We start from the raw sequence: 21,180 nt of genomic DNA on the forward strand, positions 1-21,180 counted from the left end.
TTAAATTGCAATGGCGAGAGAAAATTGAAGTCGCCGGAAAAAAATTGCAATCACGAGAGAGAGAAAAAATTGCAGTCGCGAGAGAGAAGAAAAAATTGCAGTCGCGAGAGAGAAGAAAAAATTGCAGTCGCGAGAGAGAAAAAAAATTGCAATTGCGGGCGTGGGAAAATTTTGAGGCGAGAGAAAAAATATGAAGTTGAATATTCAGTTAAATTGACATTTATGGTTAAAAAAATAATACTGACAAATATGATAATTATTTTTTAAAAAGTAGACACACAAGTTATTTTCCCAAAGTAAATTGAGTCCATAAAGTATTGGGCTTACATACATGGGTCAGTTTTGGGTTTATTTGGGCCTTTGAAAATAAGATTTCTACTGAATTGCTTCTTCTCTTCTCCCGCCGTCACACCGCCGTTACCGGCAGCGAGTAAAATCTTCGCGGCCGTCAACCTCCACCGTGGCTCCGTCATCTCACTACAACTCCCCCACCTCTACCGTGAATCGAAGTTAACGGAATCGAGAAAAACCAGTATCTTTGCTCCGTCATCTCACTGTAACTCCTCCTTCTCCGTCGTCACACTGCCGTCGACGGGTGAATCCACTCAAATTATGCAAAATATGGAAGTAGAGAGAGTTTTTATAGGAGCAGGATGCAACAGAGTAGTGAATAACGTTTCATGGGGTGCTTCTGGTTTAGTTTCTTTTGGTGCCCAAAATGCTGTTGCCATTTTCTGTCCAAAGGTCCTTCTTTTTCCACTTTCAGCTTGAATATTTGTATTAATTTTTGAAATTTATGTTTTTGTTTTTCTTAATCAGACAGCTCAAATCTTGACTACACTGCCTGGTCATAAAGCTTCTGTGAATTGTACCCTTTGGCTTCCCAATAGCAAGTTTGCATTCAAAGGTACTGCCTTTTTTTTAAAAAACCTTACTGCCTGTTTGGATGGTTGTTGCATATTGTATTGTTAGTTTAAATATAATGTTTGTTTCAATGGTTTATTGTATCTTAGTGTTAAAATCATCTTTAGGTAAGGACTAAATGTCTCATTTTGTATAAGATCCATTTGGTGGGATCGCATGTTACGTTTTTGTACCTTACAACGTGTTTTGATGATTGTTACCTATTGTATTATATTGTATCGTTAGTTTAAATATAATGTTTTGTATTGTATTGTGTTGTTAGTTTAAATATAATGTTTGTTTTGATTGTTCCTTAAATGTTATTGTATCGTATCGTTAAATCTTTAGTAAGATGAAAAGTACCATTTTGTATAAGACCGCTTTAGCGTGATCAGGTCGTTACCTTTTTTGTCCCTCATTTTGTCTTTACTTGTGAAATTTATCCTTTACCATATTTTTATGGTAACTCCACCCCATACCCTGTTTTACTTGTACACTTATCCTTCAAATTTATTGATGTGTGACATTATGTAACAACGGAAAATGATACAATCTATCCGTTCATTGTATCTATCAAAATAAATCAATACGAGACACTATGAAACAACAACCATCCAAACAAAGTGTTAGATATTTGTGCTTACGTTTGGCCTTGATACAGTTGGTCCAACATAGCTAGTTAGGTTGCAGAATTGGAGAGTTAGGTGATAGAAGTAAGTACTCCCTCCATTTTAATTTATGTATTACTTTATTTTTTAGTCTTCGTAAAAAAAAGCCTCTTTCTATATATACCAACTCATTAAATCCAACGTATTACACGTCATCTTTGAGATCACAAGACTTTTAAAAAATGTCTGTTACTTTCTCAACGTGCATAGTCAAACTAAGTCACTGAAATTGAAACGGAGGGACTATAAGTTGTGTTGTTGTAGCCTATAAGTGGTGTAAGTAACGGTTTCATTAACTAATTAAATTACTTCTAACTTATTTTACTAGTCTAGCCTTAGTTCTAAAAGTAAGTGGTTGTGGAAGAGTAGTATCATTAGCTGTTCATAGTACAATACTTCAGCTGAAAAGCAGGGGATGAAATATCTAAGGAACCTTAATTTCCTAATATTATGTAGATCTTTTACTTATAATTTTGCCCTTTTTCTCCGGGTATGGCTTTTGCACTTAACTTAGTTGTTCTATAACATACAAAAATTACCTGCTTCACTAATCACCTTTACTGTCAAGTCGCTAAATATGTTAATATTATACATGTCTTTCGGGAACAACTTTTACATCCATGAGGTAGGGGTAAGGTCTCGTACACAGTACACTCTACCCTCCCTGGACCCCACCTGTGGGATTGTGTGTGATTACATTGCGTATGTTGTTGTTGTAATGACTGGATGTTCAAGCTAAATGTAAATAGTTTGCTCAATGTACAAACAATGAGCAATTTATAAAACGTTCTTTTTCCTTATTGTTGGTGAGAGAAAAGCTGTAATTATCTCTTTTAATTTCTTTAGGATCCTACTTGGATCTGATGGATGAAAGGCCTATTTTAATTGGGCCTGCTGACTGGATAAATGAAAAGGAGACTCAAAATCTTTTGGGCCTTAAAAAGCCCAAACATTTTACTGAACCTTTTGTTGATTTTCAACCTTTTTTGGGCTCTTCTTCTTTCAATTCCCTTGACCATTCAACCATAGCTGGTGACACTGAGACCTGCATGCGCATGGGAGGAAAATTTTTACGCATGCCAGAGGACTCGAGGCAGATCGCGAACTCCTCTGGGAATGATAAGACAGGGGGTAAGGAGATACAGAGCATGGAGGTGGAAAGTTTTGAAGGTGATGAGTCGATGGAATTATTGGGAGAGTCAATGGAGTTCTTGCACGAACCCAGGCCCCTAGCAATTGATGACAGTATATCTGAGTAGGGCTTTGAGTCTCAAGCAACGCTGAAATTTCACATAAATTTAGTCAAATTAAGCCAAATATTTGGGGTGTGTACAGAGGGATATGAAAGAGAATTCTTCTCTTTAATAAGTAGAATGGGGCAAAAAACCACAAGGGAGGAACAAAGCAACAGGGAAAATAATAGCAACACAACCAACCAAGCAGTGCATAAAGAGTTGAGGAATCTCATTTTCAATATGAAATTCAAAGAGGGGGAGCCTAGGAGTAGAGGGAGGAGATTACCAATTGTGCAACAATGATGGTAAAAATAATTTCTTGGAATGTAAGGGGGCTGAACGATGAAGGGAAGAGGGATTTAGTTAGAAACTTGATTAATCAATGGGGGGCAGATGTCTATATCCTTTTGGAGACTAAACTAAAGGACAATATTAGTAGTTTAATTCACAGCATTTGGAACAACAGATGGTTGAGTGAACTTCATGTAGAGGCACAAGGGTCTAGTGGAGGTATTTTAATTATGTGGGATAAAAGAATATGGGAGGGGGATCTGGTAGAAGCAGGATCACAATGCATCTCTTGTAAATTTTCAAACAAGAATCAAGAATTTTCATGGTTTCTGACAGCAGTTTATGCTAAGTGCAAGAAAATAGAGAGGACAGAACTGTGGGGTGAGTTGGGTGCAATGAGAAGTCTATGTGAATATCCTTGGGTAGTAGTTGGGGGGGGGGGGACTTCAATGTTATTAGATACCTGGCAGAAAGATCCAATTGCTCTATGATTAATGGTGCTATGAGTGAATTTTCTGAATGCATTGAGGAATTGGAATTAGTAGACCCTCCTTTATTTGGAGGGTCTTACACTTAGTGAAGAGGGGAAGGGCACCAAACAGCTTCCAAAATTGATAGATTTCTCTATAGCTCACAATGGGAGGAGCAGTCACTTTTATCAAGCAATCCACAATGCCAAAGTTGGGTTCTGACCACAACCCAATTCTACTAACATGTGGGAATCTGAATTTCAAGAAGTCCTACTTCAAATTCGAAAATTGGTGGATGAGAGTGGAAGGATTCAAGGAAGAGGTGAAATTATGGTGGCAATCTTTTGTAATAAGTGGAACCCGAGGTTTTGTTTTGGCAGAAAGCTGAAACTTTTGAAAGGAAAGATGAAATGGAGTAAGAATAATAGGAAAAATTGTAAAGCACAAAAGGAGGAGATTATGGAGGAGCTGGCCAAATGGGAAGCTGTACAGGAACAATGAGTGCTCACAGAGGAGGAGATCCAACAAAAAACAAATTTGGCTGTCACGTATGAGCAAGTAGCTAAGAATGAAGAAATAAGATGGAGGCAAAGATCAAGAATCCAGTGGCTAAAGCATGGGGATAAAAATACTAAGTTTTTTCACAGAGTAGCTACTTCTCATAAGAGATATAACTCCTTTGAGTCTCTATTGGTGGATGGATGCAATACTAATGATCCCTTTGTCATTAAAGAGACCATCAAATGTTACTACCAAAATTTGTACACAGAATCAGAGGAGTAGAGGCCTGAGCTACAATTACAAGGGATCACAACCATTACTGTGGAGGAGCAGATAGAACTAGAGGCTCCTTTCGAGGAGGAAGAGATCCTAGGTTGCTTAAGCTTTTTGCTATGGAGAAAGCACCTGTACCTGATGGTTTCCTCATGTCCTTTTACTTGTCTTTCTGGGGGATCCTAAAGAGAATTTTATAAAGGCTATTCAAGAATTCCATGCCAGACTGATTACTGAGAAGAGTTTTAATGCTACTTTTGTAGCACTCATCCCCAAGAAAGCTAGTGCCGTTGAACTTAAAGACTTCAGACCAATGAGTCTAATTACTGGAGTTCACAAGGTGATAGCAAAACTACTGGCAGAAAGGCTAAAAAGAGTGATTGATAAGCTTGTGAACAAAAACCAAATGACATTTATTAAAGGAAGACAAATAATGGATGCAGCTCTCGTTGCAAGTGAGTATGTGGACTCCAAATTGAAAGGAAACAGTCCAGGGGTAATGTACAAGCTGGACATTGATAAAGCATACGATCATGTAAAAATTGGGGTTTCCTACTAAACACCTTGAGACAAATAGGTTTTGGAGAAAGATGGGTGGCATGGATAAAATTTTGCATAAGCATGGTGAGATTCTCCATTCTTGTAAATGGAGAACCAGTGGGTTTTTTCTCTTCCGGAAGGGGAATCAAACAGGGTGATCCTCCTTCACCCTTTCTATTTATCTTGGTAATGGAGGGATTTGATAGTTTGATAAGGATTGCTACTCAAAACAGATGGATCAGAGGTTTGTCACCTACTTTATGCAGATGACACCGTGATTTTCTGTGAGCCACAAGAGGAGCAATTTAGATTCATCAAACTAATTTTGTTGTTTTTTGAAGCTTGTACATGGTTGAAAGTTAACTGGGGCAAGAGCAGTTTATATCCAATTAAGGATGTAACAAACATTCAAAGTCTAGCTGACATTTTGGGATGCGGAGTGGGGAAATTGCCCACAACTTATTTGGGTTTGCCTTTAGGTAATACACACAAAGATTTGAAGATATGGGACAACATAGTCGAGAAGGCTGAAAAAAGACTAGCTAGATGGAAGGCTCAATACATTTCTTTTGGTGGTAGACACATTCTTATCAATTCTGTTCTAGATTCTCTCCCAACATATGTTATGTCTCTTTTCACTATACCGGCAAAAGTGGTTAAGAAATTGGACAAACTTAGGAGAGATTTCCTTTGGCATGGCTGCAAAGAGAACAAAGGATACAATTTGGTCAAGTGGGCGACAGTTTTGCATAGAAAAGATAAAGGTGGCTTGGGCATTAGAGATTTGAGGAAGCATAACAACAGTCTTTTGATGAAATAGTTGTGGAGATACACAGAGGAGAGGCAAGCTTTGTGGAAAGATTTGATTAAATGTAAATATGGGGAGGATGGATTCTGGTGTAATAACATAAGCACGGATGCCTATGGAGCGGGGGTTTGGTGAGCTATTAGAAACTTATGGCCCAAGTTAGAAGCAAATTTACAAATCAAGGTGGGGGATGGAAGGAGAACTAGATACTGGTGGGATGTATGGATCAAACAAACCACCCTAAAAGACTTGTTTCCTGATCTATTTATTTTGTGCACCAATTCTAAGGCAATGATCAGTGATTGCTGGACAGTACAAGGTTGGAATCTCTATTTCAGAAGACCTCTAAATGATTGGGAAATAGAGAGAGTAGCCAAATTGTTGGAGGAAGTGGGGGATTTGCAGGCACCAATACTGACAATGATGTTGTTCTGGTCACACAGTAAGGATGGCATCTTCACAGTTGGCAGGGTATATAAAAAGGAGTGCAACTTGGAAAGTAGCAAATACCAGAGTTCATGGAAAAATATCTGGAGGACTGCAGCACCAACAAAAGTTAAATGTTTTACTTGGCTGGTTACCAGAAAGGCATGCTTGACACATGAAGTCTTGAGGAAAAAAAAAGATCATAATTCTGTGGTGCTCTTTATGTGGGAAGATAGGAGAAACTAACAGTCACCTATTCTTTCATTGCACTTTCACGGCACAAATATGGTCCATGTTTCTCAACTTCTCAGAAGTGAAATACTATGCCCGAACATACAACTGATTTACTTAGTTGTTGGATCAGGAGAGGAGGTAGCAAGAGACAAAAGACCTGATGGAATTTGATTCCACATTGCATTTGGTGGATAGTGTGGAAGGAGAGGAATAGTAGGAATTTTGAAGATATATCCAATTCCATTCACAAGGTTAAGTGGAATTGCATTGTATCTCTATATTTTTGGTGTAAAGAGATAGGATTAGAGGATTCAGATCAACTTTTTGATCAACTCTTAGAATTATTAGGATCCTTGTAAGTATTTTGCTCTTTGTTTTTTTTTCTTCTGATTTTCTAAAGGTCCCAGCATATCCTTATTGCTGAAGAATACAATGTCTACCCGTTCTCAAAAAAAAATAAAATTCTTTAGTATTATTGAATATCACCTCACTAGGTAAGGATAAGTTTTGCATACACACTACCCTTCCTAGACCCCGCTAGTGAAATCTCACTGGGAATATTATTGTTGTAGTATTATTGAATTTGAGAACCCACCCAATTATTTCCTTTTCTAGAGAAGTTTTTATTTCCTCGCTTCTATGAACAAATGTTCCGAAGGTCTCTCATTGCAGCTTCTATCAGTTATTAAATAAGGCTTTGTGTATTGCAGCTAAGCAGCTGGAGCAACATCTTTTGCTTTCTGGAGATGCGGAAGGTGTAATAATTTTGTGGGAGTATTCTCTTGTGGATGCGAAGGTAGTCATTTGCTTGTTCCAAAATCTCTTGTTACCTACGCTGGTTCCCTCAACCCCCAATAGGAAAGAATGATACGCTAATTTTTTTTTCATTTTCTTGGATTGAGATAGAGGGGGGAGGAGATGAAAAGATAGTTTGAGATGGTAAGCCGGTATATGACCTTTTTGAGTTGTTTTACTGATTCTAAAGTAGAGGCAAAGGAAAAAAAACAATGAGAACATGAGTATCCTTGAAACTTATCACCAAGACTATAGAATGGACAGTAAGAATAGCTACAATTTGTTTTCTGATTTTCTTATTATTCTCCTTAAAGATGTATTTGCCTCTTTACCTTTCTCATCAAAAAATATTTGTCTCTTTACCTTTTTCATCAAAAACATGCATTTACCTCTAAGTCCGTCATATTTTCTTGTCTTAAAAACACAATTATTAGCATCTCTTTTCTCTGAGTCCTGAATTTTCTTGTCTTTCTTGAGTGGGTAAAAGAAGGCATTTAGTTGTAGTCTTTTCTTGAGAATTTAAAGAAACAACACTTGATTAATGTTCAATTACAGCCAGTACTGCTGCTTGACTCATTATATTTTTGCTGATAGTGGAGATATGTCTTACAAGTGCCACAAGTCCACAAAAAAGGTGTTACCTGCATCACGGCGATCATGGTGTCTCAGCAAGAAGCTGTTTTTGCATCTGCATCCTCTGATGGCACTGTGAATGTATGCGAAGTAGTATTTCCATCTACTCATGGAGGTGAGAAGAACATATCTAAATTGCTTCACGGTCTAGCGTTAGTCGTTACATGATGATCAATCTTTAAATAAAAAATGTTGTTACATCATGATTAATTTCTATTCTACTGTGGAGGAGGTTTCTGCTCCTTTTTGTTCTTAAATTTTGATGCCTCTCTGCAGATTCTGCAATCACATTATCAGCTGAAATTACTGTGATTTTAGTGTTTTTTGGTTCATCTTTGTAGTCAGTAATCTAGCCAATACGTATGGTCAATAGGCTGAAATATTATCTGCATTTTCCTGCAATACGTATAGTCTATAGCAGTCCAATATATCCATTATAATTCCCTTTATGGGCAAAGATGGAACCACTATACCTCAATCCACACATGTATTACTGTTTAAGAATTTAAGCTAGATTAGTTTTTGGTGCCGGGAAGTGTTTTACTCTTTTAGTTTTTAAGTGGAAGGGAATTTAGTAATTACTCTTTTAGTTTTAGATGGGAGTTAACTCAGTAATCAGTGATCAGCATTTTCTGTCCTCTGTACAGATTTAATTAGGTATATATGGGTGAAATTGTATGAAATATTCTTTCCGTTTTTTCTTTCATATGCTTCATTTTTTCATAAAAATCTGAACTGGAATTGAGAGAGATAACTGTCAAGGTCCTTGGGGTCTGAAGATCCATGCACAAATTGCTTTACCCGTATGTATATTCTCCCCTCAAGTGATTTATCTTACTGTTATGTAGTTTTTGGTGCTAATATTGCTTTAAGAAAAAGTATCACCTCTATGTTTGATCTGTCTTTTGTAGGTGATTGCAAATTGTCGTGCTCGGATTCTCTTTTTGTTGGTCAGAAACCTATGGTTGCTCTTTCACTAGCAGAGCTCCCAGGGAATAGCAAGCAGCTGGTTCTGGCCATGGGAGGATTGGACAACAAAATTCATCTATATTGTGGTGAGAGAAATGGAAAAGTATGAAACAACAATTCATATTTCTTGTGCATTTGCTTACATAACCATCTCCTTTGCTAATAATAAACCTTGTTTCTGTTTTTATGTCGCAGTTTCTTCGTGCTTGTGAGTTAAAGGCTCATACAGACTGGATTAGGAGTTTAGATCTCTCATTGCCTGTGTATGTGAATGGTGAAACTAGTCTTCTACTTGTAAGTTCATCCCAAGACAAAGGCATTCGCATATGGAAGATGACCTTACAGGATTCTTCAGCTAGTAACAAGAAGCAGCAAACAAGTTTGGCTTCTTACATTAAAGGTCCTGTTCTTGTAGCTGGCTCATCCTCTTATCAGATCTCTATGGAATCTCTCCTCATTGGGCATGAAGATTGGGTATACTCAGTGGAATGGCAGCCGCCATCGACTTCTTCTGTTGAGGGAATTGAGGGTTTTCAGCCTCAAAGCATTTTATCTGCATCCATGGATAAGACAATGTTGATCTGGCAACCTGAAAAGACAACTGGTATTTGGATGAATGTAGTCACCGTTGGGGAATTAAGTCACTGTGCTTTGGGATTTTATGGTGGTCACTGGAGTCCAAATGCAGATTCTATTTTAGCTCATGGATATGGTGGATCTTTTCACCTCTGGAAAAATGTTGGTATTGAGTATGATGACTGGAAGCCACAAAAAGTTCCATCTGGACACTTTGCTGCAGTGTCAGACATCGCCTGGGCTAGATGTGGGGAATATATGATGTCTGTCAGTCATGATCAGGTAATCTTATTGCACTTAGAAACTCAATTTTTTGGAATTGTATATGTTGATTTAAGCTATTTGTCAGCAAAATGGTGACATTTTCCCGCCTAATGAACACCTTTTTTTTAGAAGGTAACATAGTGTATATTCATTGAAACCAGTGCTTGGTTGCACTCAACCATGTTTACAGCTTGTCAAAAAGTAAGAAAACTGAATCTGAATCCTAACAGGAACCTAGGATATCTATAATGGATTCAGTGTCCTCTAAATACATTTGCTTGCACCAGAAACAAAAAAGCCTGATACAATTTAGTTTGATCTTTTGGAGATCACTATTCTTGCTCTCAAAACATCTAGCATTTCTTTCTTTCCAAACAGTTCACCAGATACAGGCTGGGACAATCCTCCATCTCTATCTGCAGCTCCCACCCCTACTTCTCCCCAACTGTATAAAAGATGCGTGATTCTGTTAGGCATAGCCCAAGCAAAACCCCTGAGACTAATGAAAATCCTCCATAGCTGGGATGTTATTCTGCACTGGAGAAACAGATGATTGACTGTCTCAACCTCTTCCCCACATAAATAGCATCTCGAACACATGGAGAACTTCCTCTTTTCGAGATTTTCATGTGTTAAAATTGCTTCTCTTGCCAGAAGCCAATTTGAAACATGACACCTTGAAAGGGATTTTAGGTTTCCAAATCTGCTTCCAAGGCCAAAGAGAAGGTTGTCGTCCATCTTGATTTAGCAAATTATATGCAGAGTTTACCTTGAATGTGCCTTTGTTATTTCTCCTCCACCATAATCCATCGTGTTCATCCCTTGTTCCTGTAAAAGCCCTACCAATAAAATCATTCACGGTCTCGATTTCCCAGTCATTGAAATTCCTTCTAAACTGGAAATTCCATCCATGCTGTGTCCAAACCTCAGCTACACTCACTTGTTTATTCACTGCCAAGTCATGCATATGTGGAAAGATACTCTTTCAGCTAAAGTTGCCCAACCATTTATCCTCCCAAAATGAAGTCTTGATGCCATATCCTACCCTGATGCTCGTATTGATCTTCAAGAGAGGCCATAAGATTCTGATGGACTTCCATAGGCTTACCCCATATGGTGTAAGTACCTCCTTTGTCATCCACTTGTTCTCTTCTCCATATTTTGCTTGAATTACTTTCCCCAGTATGGTTGAGGCTCTTGAGAATACCTCCATAACCACTTTAGTCTAAGGGCTTTGCTCTGCTTTTTCAAATTCCTTACTCCAAGAACCCCATGTTTCTTCCCCCAGAGAACCTTGTTCCACTTGACTAAATATTTGACAGTGGAATCATTTTCCTCTGTCCCTTTCCATAAGAAATCCCTCCTAATTTTGTCAAGTCTTTGTATCAACCCGTTAGGAATAGGGAAGATGGATATCATGTAAGTAGGTAAGGCATCTAAAACTGAATTAATGCGAGTGACTCTGCCTTCCAAGGAGATATATTGAGATTTCCATCTGGTAAGCTTTTTCTCACACTTGTCAATCAATGGGTTCCAGATGTTCAAAGCCTTTGATTTGGCTCCTAAGGGCATGCCCAGATAAATGGTAGGCAAAGAACCTACTTCCCCTCCCAAAATCCATGACAGTTCCTCCATATTAGAAACATTATTAATAGGATACAACTGAATCTTTCTCCAGTTGATATGCAAACCTGAGACTCCTTCAAACAACACCAGAATTGATCTTAAAACCAAAAGTTATCCCTCATTAGCATCACAAAATATTAAGGTGTCATCTGCATACTGTAAATGAGTGACTTCCATGTTGCTATTTGATATTGAGGTTTGAGTTGTGGCTACCTCAAAACCCCTGATGCATTCATTCTCTCTAGCCACCTTTATCATGTTATTTAGGCCCTCCATAACAATGATAAAAAGGAAGGAGATAGGGGATCTCCCTGCCTCAGATCCTTTTGAGCAGGGAAAAAACCTTCTGGTGCACCATTTATAAGGACTGAGGATCTGACAGTAGAGATGCAATAATACTTGATCCACTGAATCCACCTCCTTCCAAAACCCATACATGCAAACATCTTCAACAAAAACTTCCAGTTCACATGGTCATATGCTTTTTCTATGTCCAGTTTGCACAAAATTCCTGCCTTTCCTTGGGTAATTCTTGAATCTACTAATTCGTTTGCAATTAGAATGGCATCCATTATTTGTCGATTTTTGATGAATGCCATCTGTTGAGCATCCACTAGCTTGTCAACCACTTTCTTCAGCCTTTCAGTCAGCACTTTGGATAACAACTCATATACACTTCCGATGAGGCTGATGGGCCTAAAATCTCTCAGTTCCTTGGCACCATTCTTCTTTGGGATCAAAGCAATTAGGTGGCATTAAAGCTCTTCTCCAAGATATTGTGAGAATGGAAATTCTTAAAGGTATCTATGACTTCACTACATCCCAACACTTGATAAAAAACCCCATTGTGTAACCATCTGGACCAAGAGCTTTGTCCATGGCACACATCTTCAGACATGCTAGTACTTGTTCCTCAAACTCCCTTTGTAGCAGTTTGTTTTCAGCTTCAGTGACCATTGGACAATTGATTAGGTTGCTGGAAGGTCTTCAATATGAGGTTTCTGAGTAAAACTTCTGATAAAAACCAATAATCTCCCCTTTAATTCTCTCTGGATCCTTCACTGTTTCATCTTGAATTATCAGTTGATCAATGTTGTTGTATCTTTTGTGTGCATTGGCCACTTTGTGGAAATACTTGGTATTTTTGTCCCCCTCTTTCTACCACAAAGCTCTTGATCTTTGTCTCCATGCTATCTCTTCATTTTTAAGATGTTCTTCATAGTTCATAATCAAAGATGCCTTCATTGCAGATTCTTCTTCTGTCAGGACTCTATTTTCCATTACCGCATCCAGCATAGCTAACTGACTTAGGATTTGGACCTTTTGTAACCCTAGATTGCCCAAGCTGGTTCTACTCCATTCCTTCAATTTGCCTTTTAAAGCCTTGAGTGAATACAAAAGACTCCTACCATTCTTTAATTTTTTCCACAAAACCCTCCGTGTTGAGCCACCAATTATCAAACTTGAAATATGATTTGTTTTGCTCCCAAGCTCCACATTGTAGAGCAATGGGACTGTGATCTGAGCACAATCTCTGTAACACCTCTTGTTGAATTCTGCTAAAGTTGGCATCCCACTCCTTGGAAATTAAAATCCTATCAATTCTAGAAGCAAAGTTGTTATTGTCCCCTTTAAACCAAGTGTAGTTACCCCCTACCAATTGTAAGTCCACCAAGTCCATATCTTCAATAAAATCATAGAACTCTATCATACCTAGAGTTCTCCTTTTGCAATTTCTCTTTTCTGATGGATATCTTATGATGTTGAAATCTCCACACACTGCCCAAGGTCCCTCAAAAAGACTTCTAACAGCACCTATTTCCTCCCACACATGCTCTCTCTCAACTCTGCCATTAGGAGCATAGACTCCTGTTATGTGGCAATTGAAATCCTGAAACACTGCCTCAAACTTGCAGGTGAGGGTGGAGNCCCCCCCTAGTGCCACTTGCTTGTAAACAAACATACTTAACCCATCTACCACCCCAAATCTCTTTTATTATATCATGGATCTCCCCCTCTAACTTTGACTCTTGTAGACATACAATATCAGCCTTCCAGTTGGAGATTAAACTCTTCTCAAATCTCCTCTTATCCCCACTATTTAGTCCCCTAACATAACAGGACACAAGTTTTACATTCATTGTAAAACTTAGTCCTCTTTCCCCATCTCTCTCTTCCCCTCACATTTGAAATTAATATCAAAAAATGTCCGCCTTTTCAATTCCTGAACCCCCTTGTACCTAGGCCTTTTGCTAATAGAATCACTTTCCATTTTCCTAGCTTGTCTGCAACTGTCTATTTGCATAAGTAGCTCCAGAGATTTCTCCTCATGTCCTTGAAAATGACATTTTTTCCAGCTTGATAAGATTTTGTCTTACCCACATAGATGTCTCCTTCTCTTTTTGTACTGCGGAGCTCATGTCATTTTGTATCGGATATGCATCCTCTACCACCCACTCCTCAATTTGTTTGTCAGTCTGCATGCTTGATGTGTTATTTTGACCCTTCTGAATTTCCAGAAATAAATCTGGTTTAAACTGCTAACCTCCATCGCTATCGTTTTGGGGGGATTCGAAGCATCTCCTGAATTTATAATTGAGTTCCCATTTTCTGCATGCCCTTCCTTTGTTGTAGTATCAAGTTGTAGGAGAGTGCTCTTAAGAACTGGAGCATGGTCCTCTATTTCAAAGCATAAAGGATCAATAAAGGCTACCACCTCACTTGGGCCTGATAAGTCATTTAAGATGATATTTGCTCTATCAGGCCCAATCTTTTTTTTAGTATTGTCCCAGCCCAAAAAGTTTCTCAAACAGACTTGGGTCTCCACTTCCTTAGCACATGAGTGTGGGGTCTCATTTAAAAAGACTCCAGTTGTATCTGGGAGCCCCATGTGCCCCATCTGCACAACTCCTGACTTTTTGAAAAAGTTTTGTCCTTTCTCTGTAGGAGACAACTCTATTATATGTTGGTCCAAAGACAGTGGCAGACCTCCAGTTTCTTTGCTACACTCTCCCAGCTCCGGCATGACTAGCTGATGATTTTCTTCTACCGCCGGCGTCAAGATTTGTGAACGAACTTTCCTCTCTACCCATATTGGGATAAAAAAATTTATCCTGTCTCTCTCAATCGAAATCTCGCTCGGGCAGTTTTTTCCATCTCCACGGATTTTAATTCTTGCCCACTTTAAATGGTTCTTCAAACCCGTCTCCTCCTCACCCATCCTCCGCAAAGATTTCCAATTTATGTGAAGATTCTTTGTGACCAGAGTTGTAGAGGTACTCCTAAAGCTCTAATCCAAGTGGATTTAGTTTTTTGATTGGAATCTTCACATCCTACTACTGGGTTCCACCCCTGAAGATTAAATTTGATCTTCTCCCACCTCCACTCCTTCTGTACGATTTGTTCTGTCATGTGCCTATTTGGAAATTCGAAGAGGAACATATTGTTGGCCATCTCGTAAATGTTGATCCCAAACACTCCTTTCTAAGAGACTGGAATCCATCTCCTGATGTCTGATAAAGAGGGAAGTTGTGTTTCTCCCTCATCAAAAGAACCCACAATGCACCTCTTGAAAAGTCCAGTGTCTCTTGCCCCTGGTGTATCTGTAACTTGAAGGTTTCCTTCACTGTAGGAGATCTTCATCTCACCTGAAGTGTTTGATCTCCATTTGCTTTCCCCAGTTGCTGTGGCATAAGAGAGTTAGAGAGGTCCTTAAAAAGTTTGGGTTGTACTGCATTCTATAGTTGGTGAGAGCATTGAATGAACCTCTCTATCTTAGAGGCTATCTCATACTACCCAACATCTATAGCTAACTCTGGAACTATTATAACTACTCTTTCCCAACCAGCAAGAGTTAAAATGCTCAAGAATCTACCATACTCATTCACTTTCCTAGTGCAGAAAGTCTCAGCGAATTTTTCTTTGTATTTCCGCACTCATGGAAGACCTTCTCATCAGTTTGCGGCTTCTCTCGACCCATTCAAACCAAATGTCTCTCCCCACTGTCCATCTTGTGATATCGAAAGACTTGAAGGCTGCGTTGAAATATATCCTGTTTTCCTCCATCACAGATCAAGAGAGGAAGAGCTCTGCTAGTGAAAGAAGAAATAATGAAAAAAAAAGAGTTCCGTGAAAAGCTACCACAGAATGTGGGAGTTGAGAGTAGAAAGAAAGGATGTTTCCGGCAAGGAGTTGCCGGAAAGAGAGTTTTCTCTCTCCTATGAAGTAGGAGAGAGGGGAGTATCCCAGGAAATAACAAAGAAAAGGAGTTTTTTTTCAAGGTACAATATTACAATGAAGTGGAATGTGTACATAAACTAAATCAACTATATTATCATTTATCAGGTAAATAGAGTTTTCTATGTTGTTGCAGATTGGTCAGGGTAATATCATGGAAGAGGCTTATCACCTTAAACAATGTTATCGAAGTTAATAGAACAAACATACCCCTTATATATGTTGTTTCGAAGAAAATGATCTTGAAGTATTTTAGATGCGCGAAATAGCACATTCAGAAACACCCTTATCTGTTAGCTTTTGCATTCTTGAATTGTTGTCTTTAATGGTTACAAATTGACCAAGTAAATCTCATTCCGAGAGAGAAATGACCTTGTGAAGATCAAAAGCAATAGTATCACATTCTCAACAGGAAAAAAAACAGCAATTGTTTCCTTGGAAATCCTAGCATTCCTCACAAGTTTCTTGCATAGATAATATCAAAATAACTGAGAAGTTCCATCACTCGTCCTACACATAATGTACCTATTGGGCTTATGGCTCCCGGTTGTGGCAGTCATGGGTGTTTATGTTAAGCCTCTTAATTGACTTCTTGTGATGTCTTAACTAACCCAAGTTTTTCCATCTTGTTGCTGAATGTGTCAACCATTCTGGTTAATGTACCGAAATAATATTTGCAGCTACTTTATCTCGGTATAGATTATTAACTCATTTCTCAAGTACCCTTAGCATCTCTAATATATTTTTTCTAATTTCCTCCATGCGTCAAAGTGCTAAGTTGTAGAAAAGCTAATCTTACATGCATTTGCTAGGATGCAAAATCGTGAGAGGTGATATTAGTCCAATTGATTTTGTCGCTGCTGCAATTAGGAGAAATACAAATAAATCAGCAAGTGAAAGACTAGTCCATTTCTTATTGCACAAAGCATGTTGGCCACTTCATTCTAGGGATGGTGTTCTTAAACATTACTAGCAAAGGTGTACTGTGGATACTTTAAGATGAAGTATCACTTCTTTGTGTTAAGTGTACTCATGAGAATTGTTAGCTGGGATTTTAGTTCACTAAAAGCTGTTTGGGACCCCATGATTGTTTTGCCTGTAACATCTTCTATAGCTAGATCAGACATTGTTTTTGTTTACCTGATGAACTTTGAGCGATGGACTATGCTTAAAATTTGAGAGCTATCCTCTATGCCAATTGTGCTGTAGGCTTACTGCTATGCACCACCATGACTTCATCGCCGTGGAAACTTTATATATGTCCTTAAGCTGTAGGTTGATTTCTAATCAGCAAACAATTACGGTGAACAAGTTCTCTGAATCTGTTCATTGGTTTTTGGTTATCCTTCTCAACAAGTTGGTTTTTTTTCCTTCTCTGTTATGTTCAAATTGTACGAGTCAATGAAGTAAGATTTTGGAAGGACTCTAGTAGGAAATATTACTGCTTTGTCAAGTTACTGATTTTTTTTTTGTTGACAACGGTAACAGTTTGTGTATTAATCTTGAGCACTAAAGGCTGGGGTCCCAAATTTACATCATGGAGCTACCTGCAGTTGCATGTACTTAAAACAAAACTAAACTAGATCCTACTTCATCTTACAAAGTACCTAGGATATCTCTAACAGCTATAGGATCATCTACATACTCCAAACTGCACCAATAGCAAAAAGTGATTGTGCAGTTCATTTTAATCCTATGTATAGGACTACTAACACTCTCAAAGCATCTCATATTTCTCTCCTTCCATATGGTCCACCAAATCACTGCTGGGAACAACTCTCCATCTGCTTTGGTCTGTACTACCACTGCCTTCATTGTTCCTGCTCTCTATAGCCTGACTTGTCCTTTGTGGCATGGTCCAGTTTGTGCCCCTGAATCTGGTAAATAAGTGCCACAGTTGTCTAACCACCTTGCAATGAAGAAACAGATGGTTGATTGTCTCTGCCTGTTGCTCACAAAAAAAACATCTAGGACACATATGTTTTCCCCTCTTCATTAGATTTTCCTGTGTTAGTACCGCCTCTTTAACTACCAACCAAGTAAAACTACCACCTTATATGGAATTTTGACTTTCCAGATAAGCTTCCAAGGCAAAAATCTGAGTTGAGCCCCATTTGATTCAGGTTCTTGTAGGCAGAGCTGACTGTGAAGACACCTTTGCTATGATGAATCCACCTAAGAGTGTCTTCTCCCTCTTTCAATCCTCGAAAATGGTCCAGGGTGCCATAAAATTCAGCTGGTCTATCCACCTCCCAGTCTTGTATCATCCTTAATATATTAAAGTTCCATCCACGAATGGACCAAACCTCTTGCACAGTGGCCTCATGTTGCTGATTCAACAGATAGATGTCTGGAAAGAGCTGTTTGAGGCTGCCATTTCCAAACCAATTATCGTCCCAAAACAAAATCTTTCTTCCATTGTTTACATTGAATCTAGTTCTTTGGAAGAAACAATCCCACAAATTTCTAATTGATCTCCATAGACTAATACCATATGCAGAAGTCACTTCCTTAGTTTTCCAGTGATCTATCTCGTCATACTTGGCCTGAATCACTCTAGCCCAAAGGGCTTGCTCCTCTTTGGGAAATCTCCACAGCCACTTCATCATAAGGCTTTTGTTCTGTTTCTTCAAGTTTCTAATGCCTAACCCACCTTGTTTCTTTGAAAGGATTACAGTCTTCTATTGACCAAATGAAATCCTTTGTATTCTCTCTCCATTCCACAAAAAAAATCCTCCTTAATGCATCGATTCTTTCCTCCACCTTAGGGGGGAGAGGAAAAACTGACATCAAATATGTTGGCAAAGCATCTAACCTTGAGTTGATCAGGGTCAATCTTCCACCTCTAGACAAATACTGTGCTTCCCATGTAGATAGTCTTCTTTCAAATACTGATTTTCTTTTTGAACTTCAATTTTTCCAGCTTTTGGAAATATTTAACATGCTTAGTCTTGAACTGGGGTTCATAATGGTCAAGTATCCATGCATTTTATCTCTTACTTTCTCTTCTTCTGCATACCTGGTCAAGTACCCATGAATTTTATTCCCTATTTCATACATTCTCTTCTAATGAATAAATTATCAAACTTCTGGGCTCAATCTTTATTCTTTGGCAGACAACTAGAGTATTTGCTCCTTGGCTCAACAATACAAGCATAGAGAATGAGGAATCCTGGCATGAAATTGCTCGCCCTCAAGTTCATGGTCATGACATAAATTGTGTCACAGTAATCAAAGGAAAAGGAAATCATCGTTTTGTTGGCGGGGCAGACGAGAAAGTTGCAAGAGTTTTTGAATCTCCTCTATCCTTTCTGAAGACGCTGAGCCATGTAACATCAGACAACTCTAGTTTTTCTGCCGACATTCAAGCTGATGTGCAGATATTAGGGGCAAATATGTCTGCTCTAGGTCTATCACAGAAACCTATTTATGTTCAGGGTGAGTTTTCTAGTCTACTGTATGATATCATTTTGCATATTAACATAAAAGATATTCATTTATTTTTCCATCATCACTTTGATGTTACAAGGTGATATATAACTGAGTCGTTGACCTGTCAAAATTAACTGTAAGGACCTTCTGTTAACCACATATTGTTAGGCTTAATTTGATATCTAAATGAGTCAACTTTGCTTAAAGAGCTGTGATGATCTCATACACAGTGTTCTAATACAAATAGAGATTAATCTGAATGGTTCCTGCGAAGACCCTTATATTTTTAAATATCTGATACACCTAAATCTATCATTTGCAGCAGCATCGACACCAATAGACAGAAGCAATACGGAAGGTTTTGATACTCTAGAAACTGTTCCTGAAGCAGTTCCAGTTGTCTTGACAGAGCCACCTATTGAAGAGCAATTGGCATGGCATACTCTATGGCCCGAATCACACAAACTTTATGGTCATGGGAATGAGCTTTTTTCTCTATGTTGTGATCATGATGGAAAGCTTGTAGCTTCATCCTGCAAGGTTTAGCATCCTTTCCTTTTGTTTCTTTTCGCTTCTTTTTGGGTAACACATGGACACATGGTTTTTCCTTGTCATAAACTTTGATCGAGCATCTTGTTATAGAATCAACTTGGTTATACTTTTGTAAGTGCCCTGATAAAGTTGGTTTTTAGTTTCTGGTCTTAATATGCTTCGGTTTAAAAGTTAAAAGACTGCTACTCCGGTCTATATATGATGTTAATTTTCTTCAATATCTTGACCATGATAAGCCTCTGTTTTATTGGTGTGGGGCTAATCGAGGAGTAGCTGGGTTTGATCCTCCGGTGTTTGTACTCTTATGAGAAATCAAGTGTCAATCTGCTCATTTTTTTTAAGTTACTGGTGATGCTCATTACCTTACGAAACTTCTTTACGTTGTTAGAGACCTTTGTGAACTACAGCAACACTTGACGGAATTCAGAATATTCTTCTAGATACTCCTTTCAACTTCTAATGGTGTTCTTTTGTTTTGAAAATAGTCTTTAATTTCTTAATTAATTGTAGCTATCCAAAACAGCCTCTCTACATTCAAGGTAGGGGTAAGGTATGCGTACACTCTACCTTCCCTAGACCCCACTTTGTAAGGGATTACACTGGGTATGTTGTTTTCTTAATTAATTGTGAATACTAATTATGCCAGTGATACAATCCTGCAGGCACAATCAGCACCGGTTGCTGAAATATGGCTTTGGCAAGTTGGTTCTTGGAAATCCGTTGGTCGTTTACGGTCTCACAGTTTAACAGTGACCCAAATGGAGTTCTCTCATGATAACCAGTATCTCTTGGCTGTTTCAAGAGATCGCCACTTCTCTGTTTTTCAAATTAATCATAAAGGTTTGATACTTATTGGCTTTGCCTTTATCTGAAAATCTGTAGAGAAGTTTAAAAGCTAGGAGATTATTTAGCTTATGATCAAACTTTTTTGTTCAAGATTTTATTTTGCCATGTTCTCAAACTCGTCTTTGTGTTCTACAGGAACTGATGAGATCGATTACCAGCTCGTAGCTAAGCAAGAAGCACATAAAAGAATAATATGGTCATGTTCTTGGAACCCATTTGGTCATGAATTTGCTACTGGTTCAAGGGACAAAACTGTCAAAATATGGGCCGTGGGAACTGAAACCTCGGTGAAGCTACTGTTGACGCTTCCACCTTTCAAAAGCAGCGTCACTGCCCTGTCCTGGTTAAGTCTCGATAACCATAGCAATCGTGGGCTTCTTGCAGTGGGAATGGAAAATGGCTTGATTGAACTATGGAATCTGAATAGCAGAGGAGGAGATGGGCATTTATCAGTCCAAAATGCTTCTCCCGCTGTCAAGTTTGATCCATTTCTATGCCACGTCTCTACTGTTCAACGACTATCTTGGAGAAATCCTCAAAAGAGCGAAGATTCTGAGACCGTGCAGCTTGCCTCCTGTGGAGCTGATCATTGTGTGAGAATATTCAGGGTAAATGTTACCTAAGCTAAACAAATTTTGGTAGATAGATGTTTGCTTTAGCCTCGTCTTGTTGAATTTGGTTGTCAACCTATTGTAATGGTAATAGTCAACTACTCTACACTAAAATTACTCTTATTCGATATTCACACCAAATCATTAGATGTATAACAGATGTTTGAAGACTTTATCTTGTAGTATCAAGCCAAAGGATCAAACCAGTGCGTTTGAGAATTGATGGAGTTCATCCGAATTCCCTTTCAATGAAAAATTATCTTGTTTACAAGTAAAAGTTATTGTTATGTA

At 38.5% G+C, this 21,180-nt stretch overlaps 1 protein-coding gene across 2 annotated transcripts; it reads left to right on the forward strand.

Annotated features, from left to right (window-relative positions):
* Window positions 1–337: 337 nt before the first annotated feature.
* Window positions 338–21,166, forward strand: LOC107022021 (elongator complex protein 2). Of its 2 annotated transcripts, none has more exons than XM_015222726.2 (10): window positions 338–744; window positions 820–907; window positions 7,060–7,145; window positions 7,739–7,892; window positions 8,689–8,849; window positions 8,942–9,604; window positions 18,565–18,886; window positions 19,206–19,420; window positions 20,095–20,272; window positions 20,414–21,166. In XM_015222726.2, the coding sequence occupies exons 1-10, from the start codon at window positions 613–615 to the stop codon at window positions 20,899–20,901; spliced, it is 2,487 nt and encodes an 828-aa protein (XP_015078212.1). In that variant the 5' UTR covers window positions 338–612; the 3' UTR covers window positions 20,902–21,166. The 2 variants fall into 2 exon arrangements, with proteins under 2 accessions (XP_015078212.1, XP_015078211.1); XM_015222725.2 differs by having other exon boundaries at window positions 340–744; window positions 19,203–19,420.
* Window positions 21,167–21,180: the final 14 nt, after the last annotated feature.

The sequence above is a fragment of the Solanum pennellii genome, chromosome 6 (genome assembly GCF_001406875.1).
Source record: "Solanum pennellii chromosome 6, SPENNV200".
NCBI classification, from domain to species: domain Eukaryota; kingdom Viridiplantae; phylum Streptophyta; class Magnoliopsida; order Solanales; family Solanaceae; genus Solanum; species Solanum pennellii.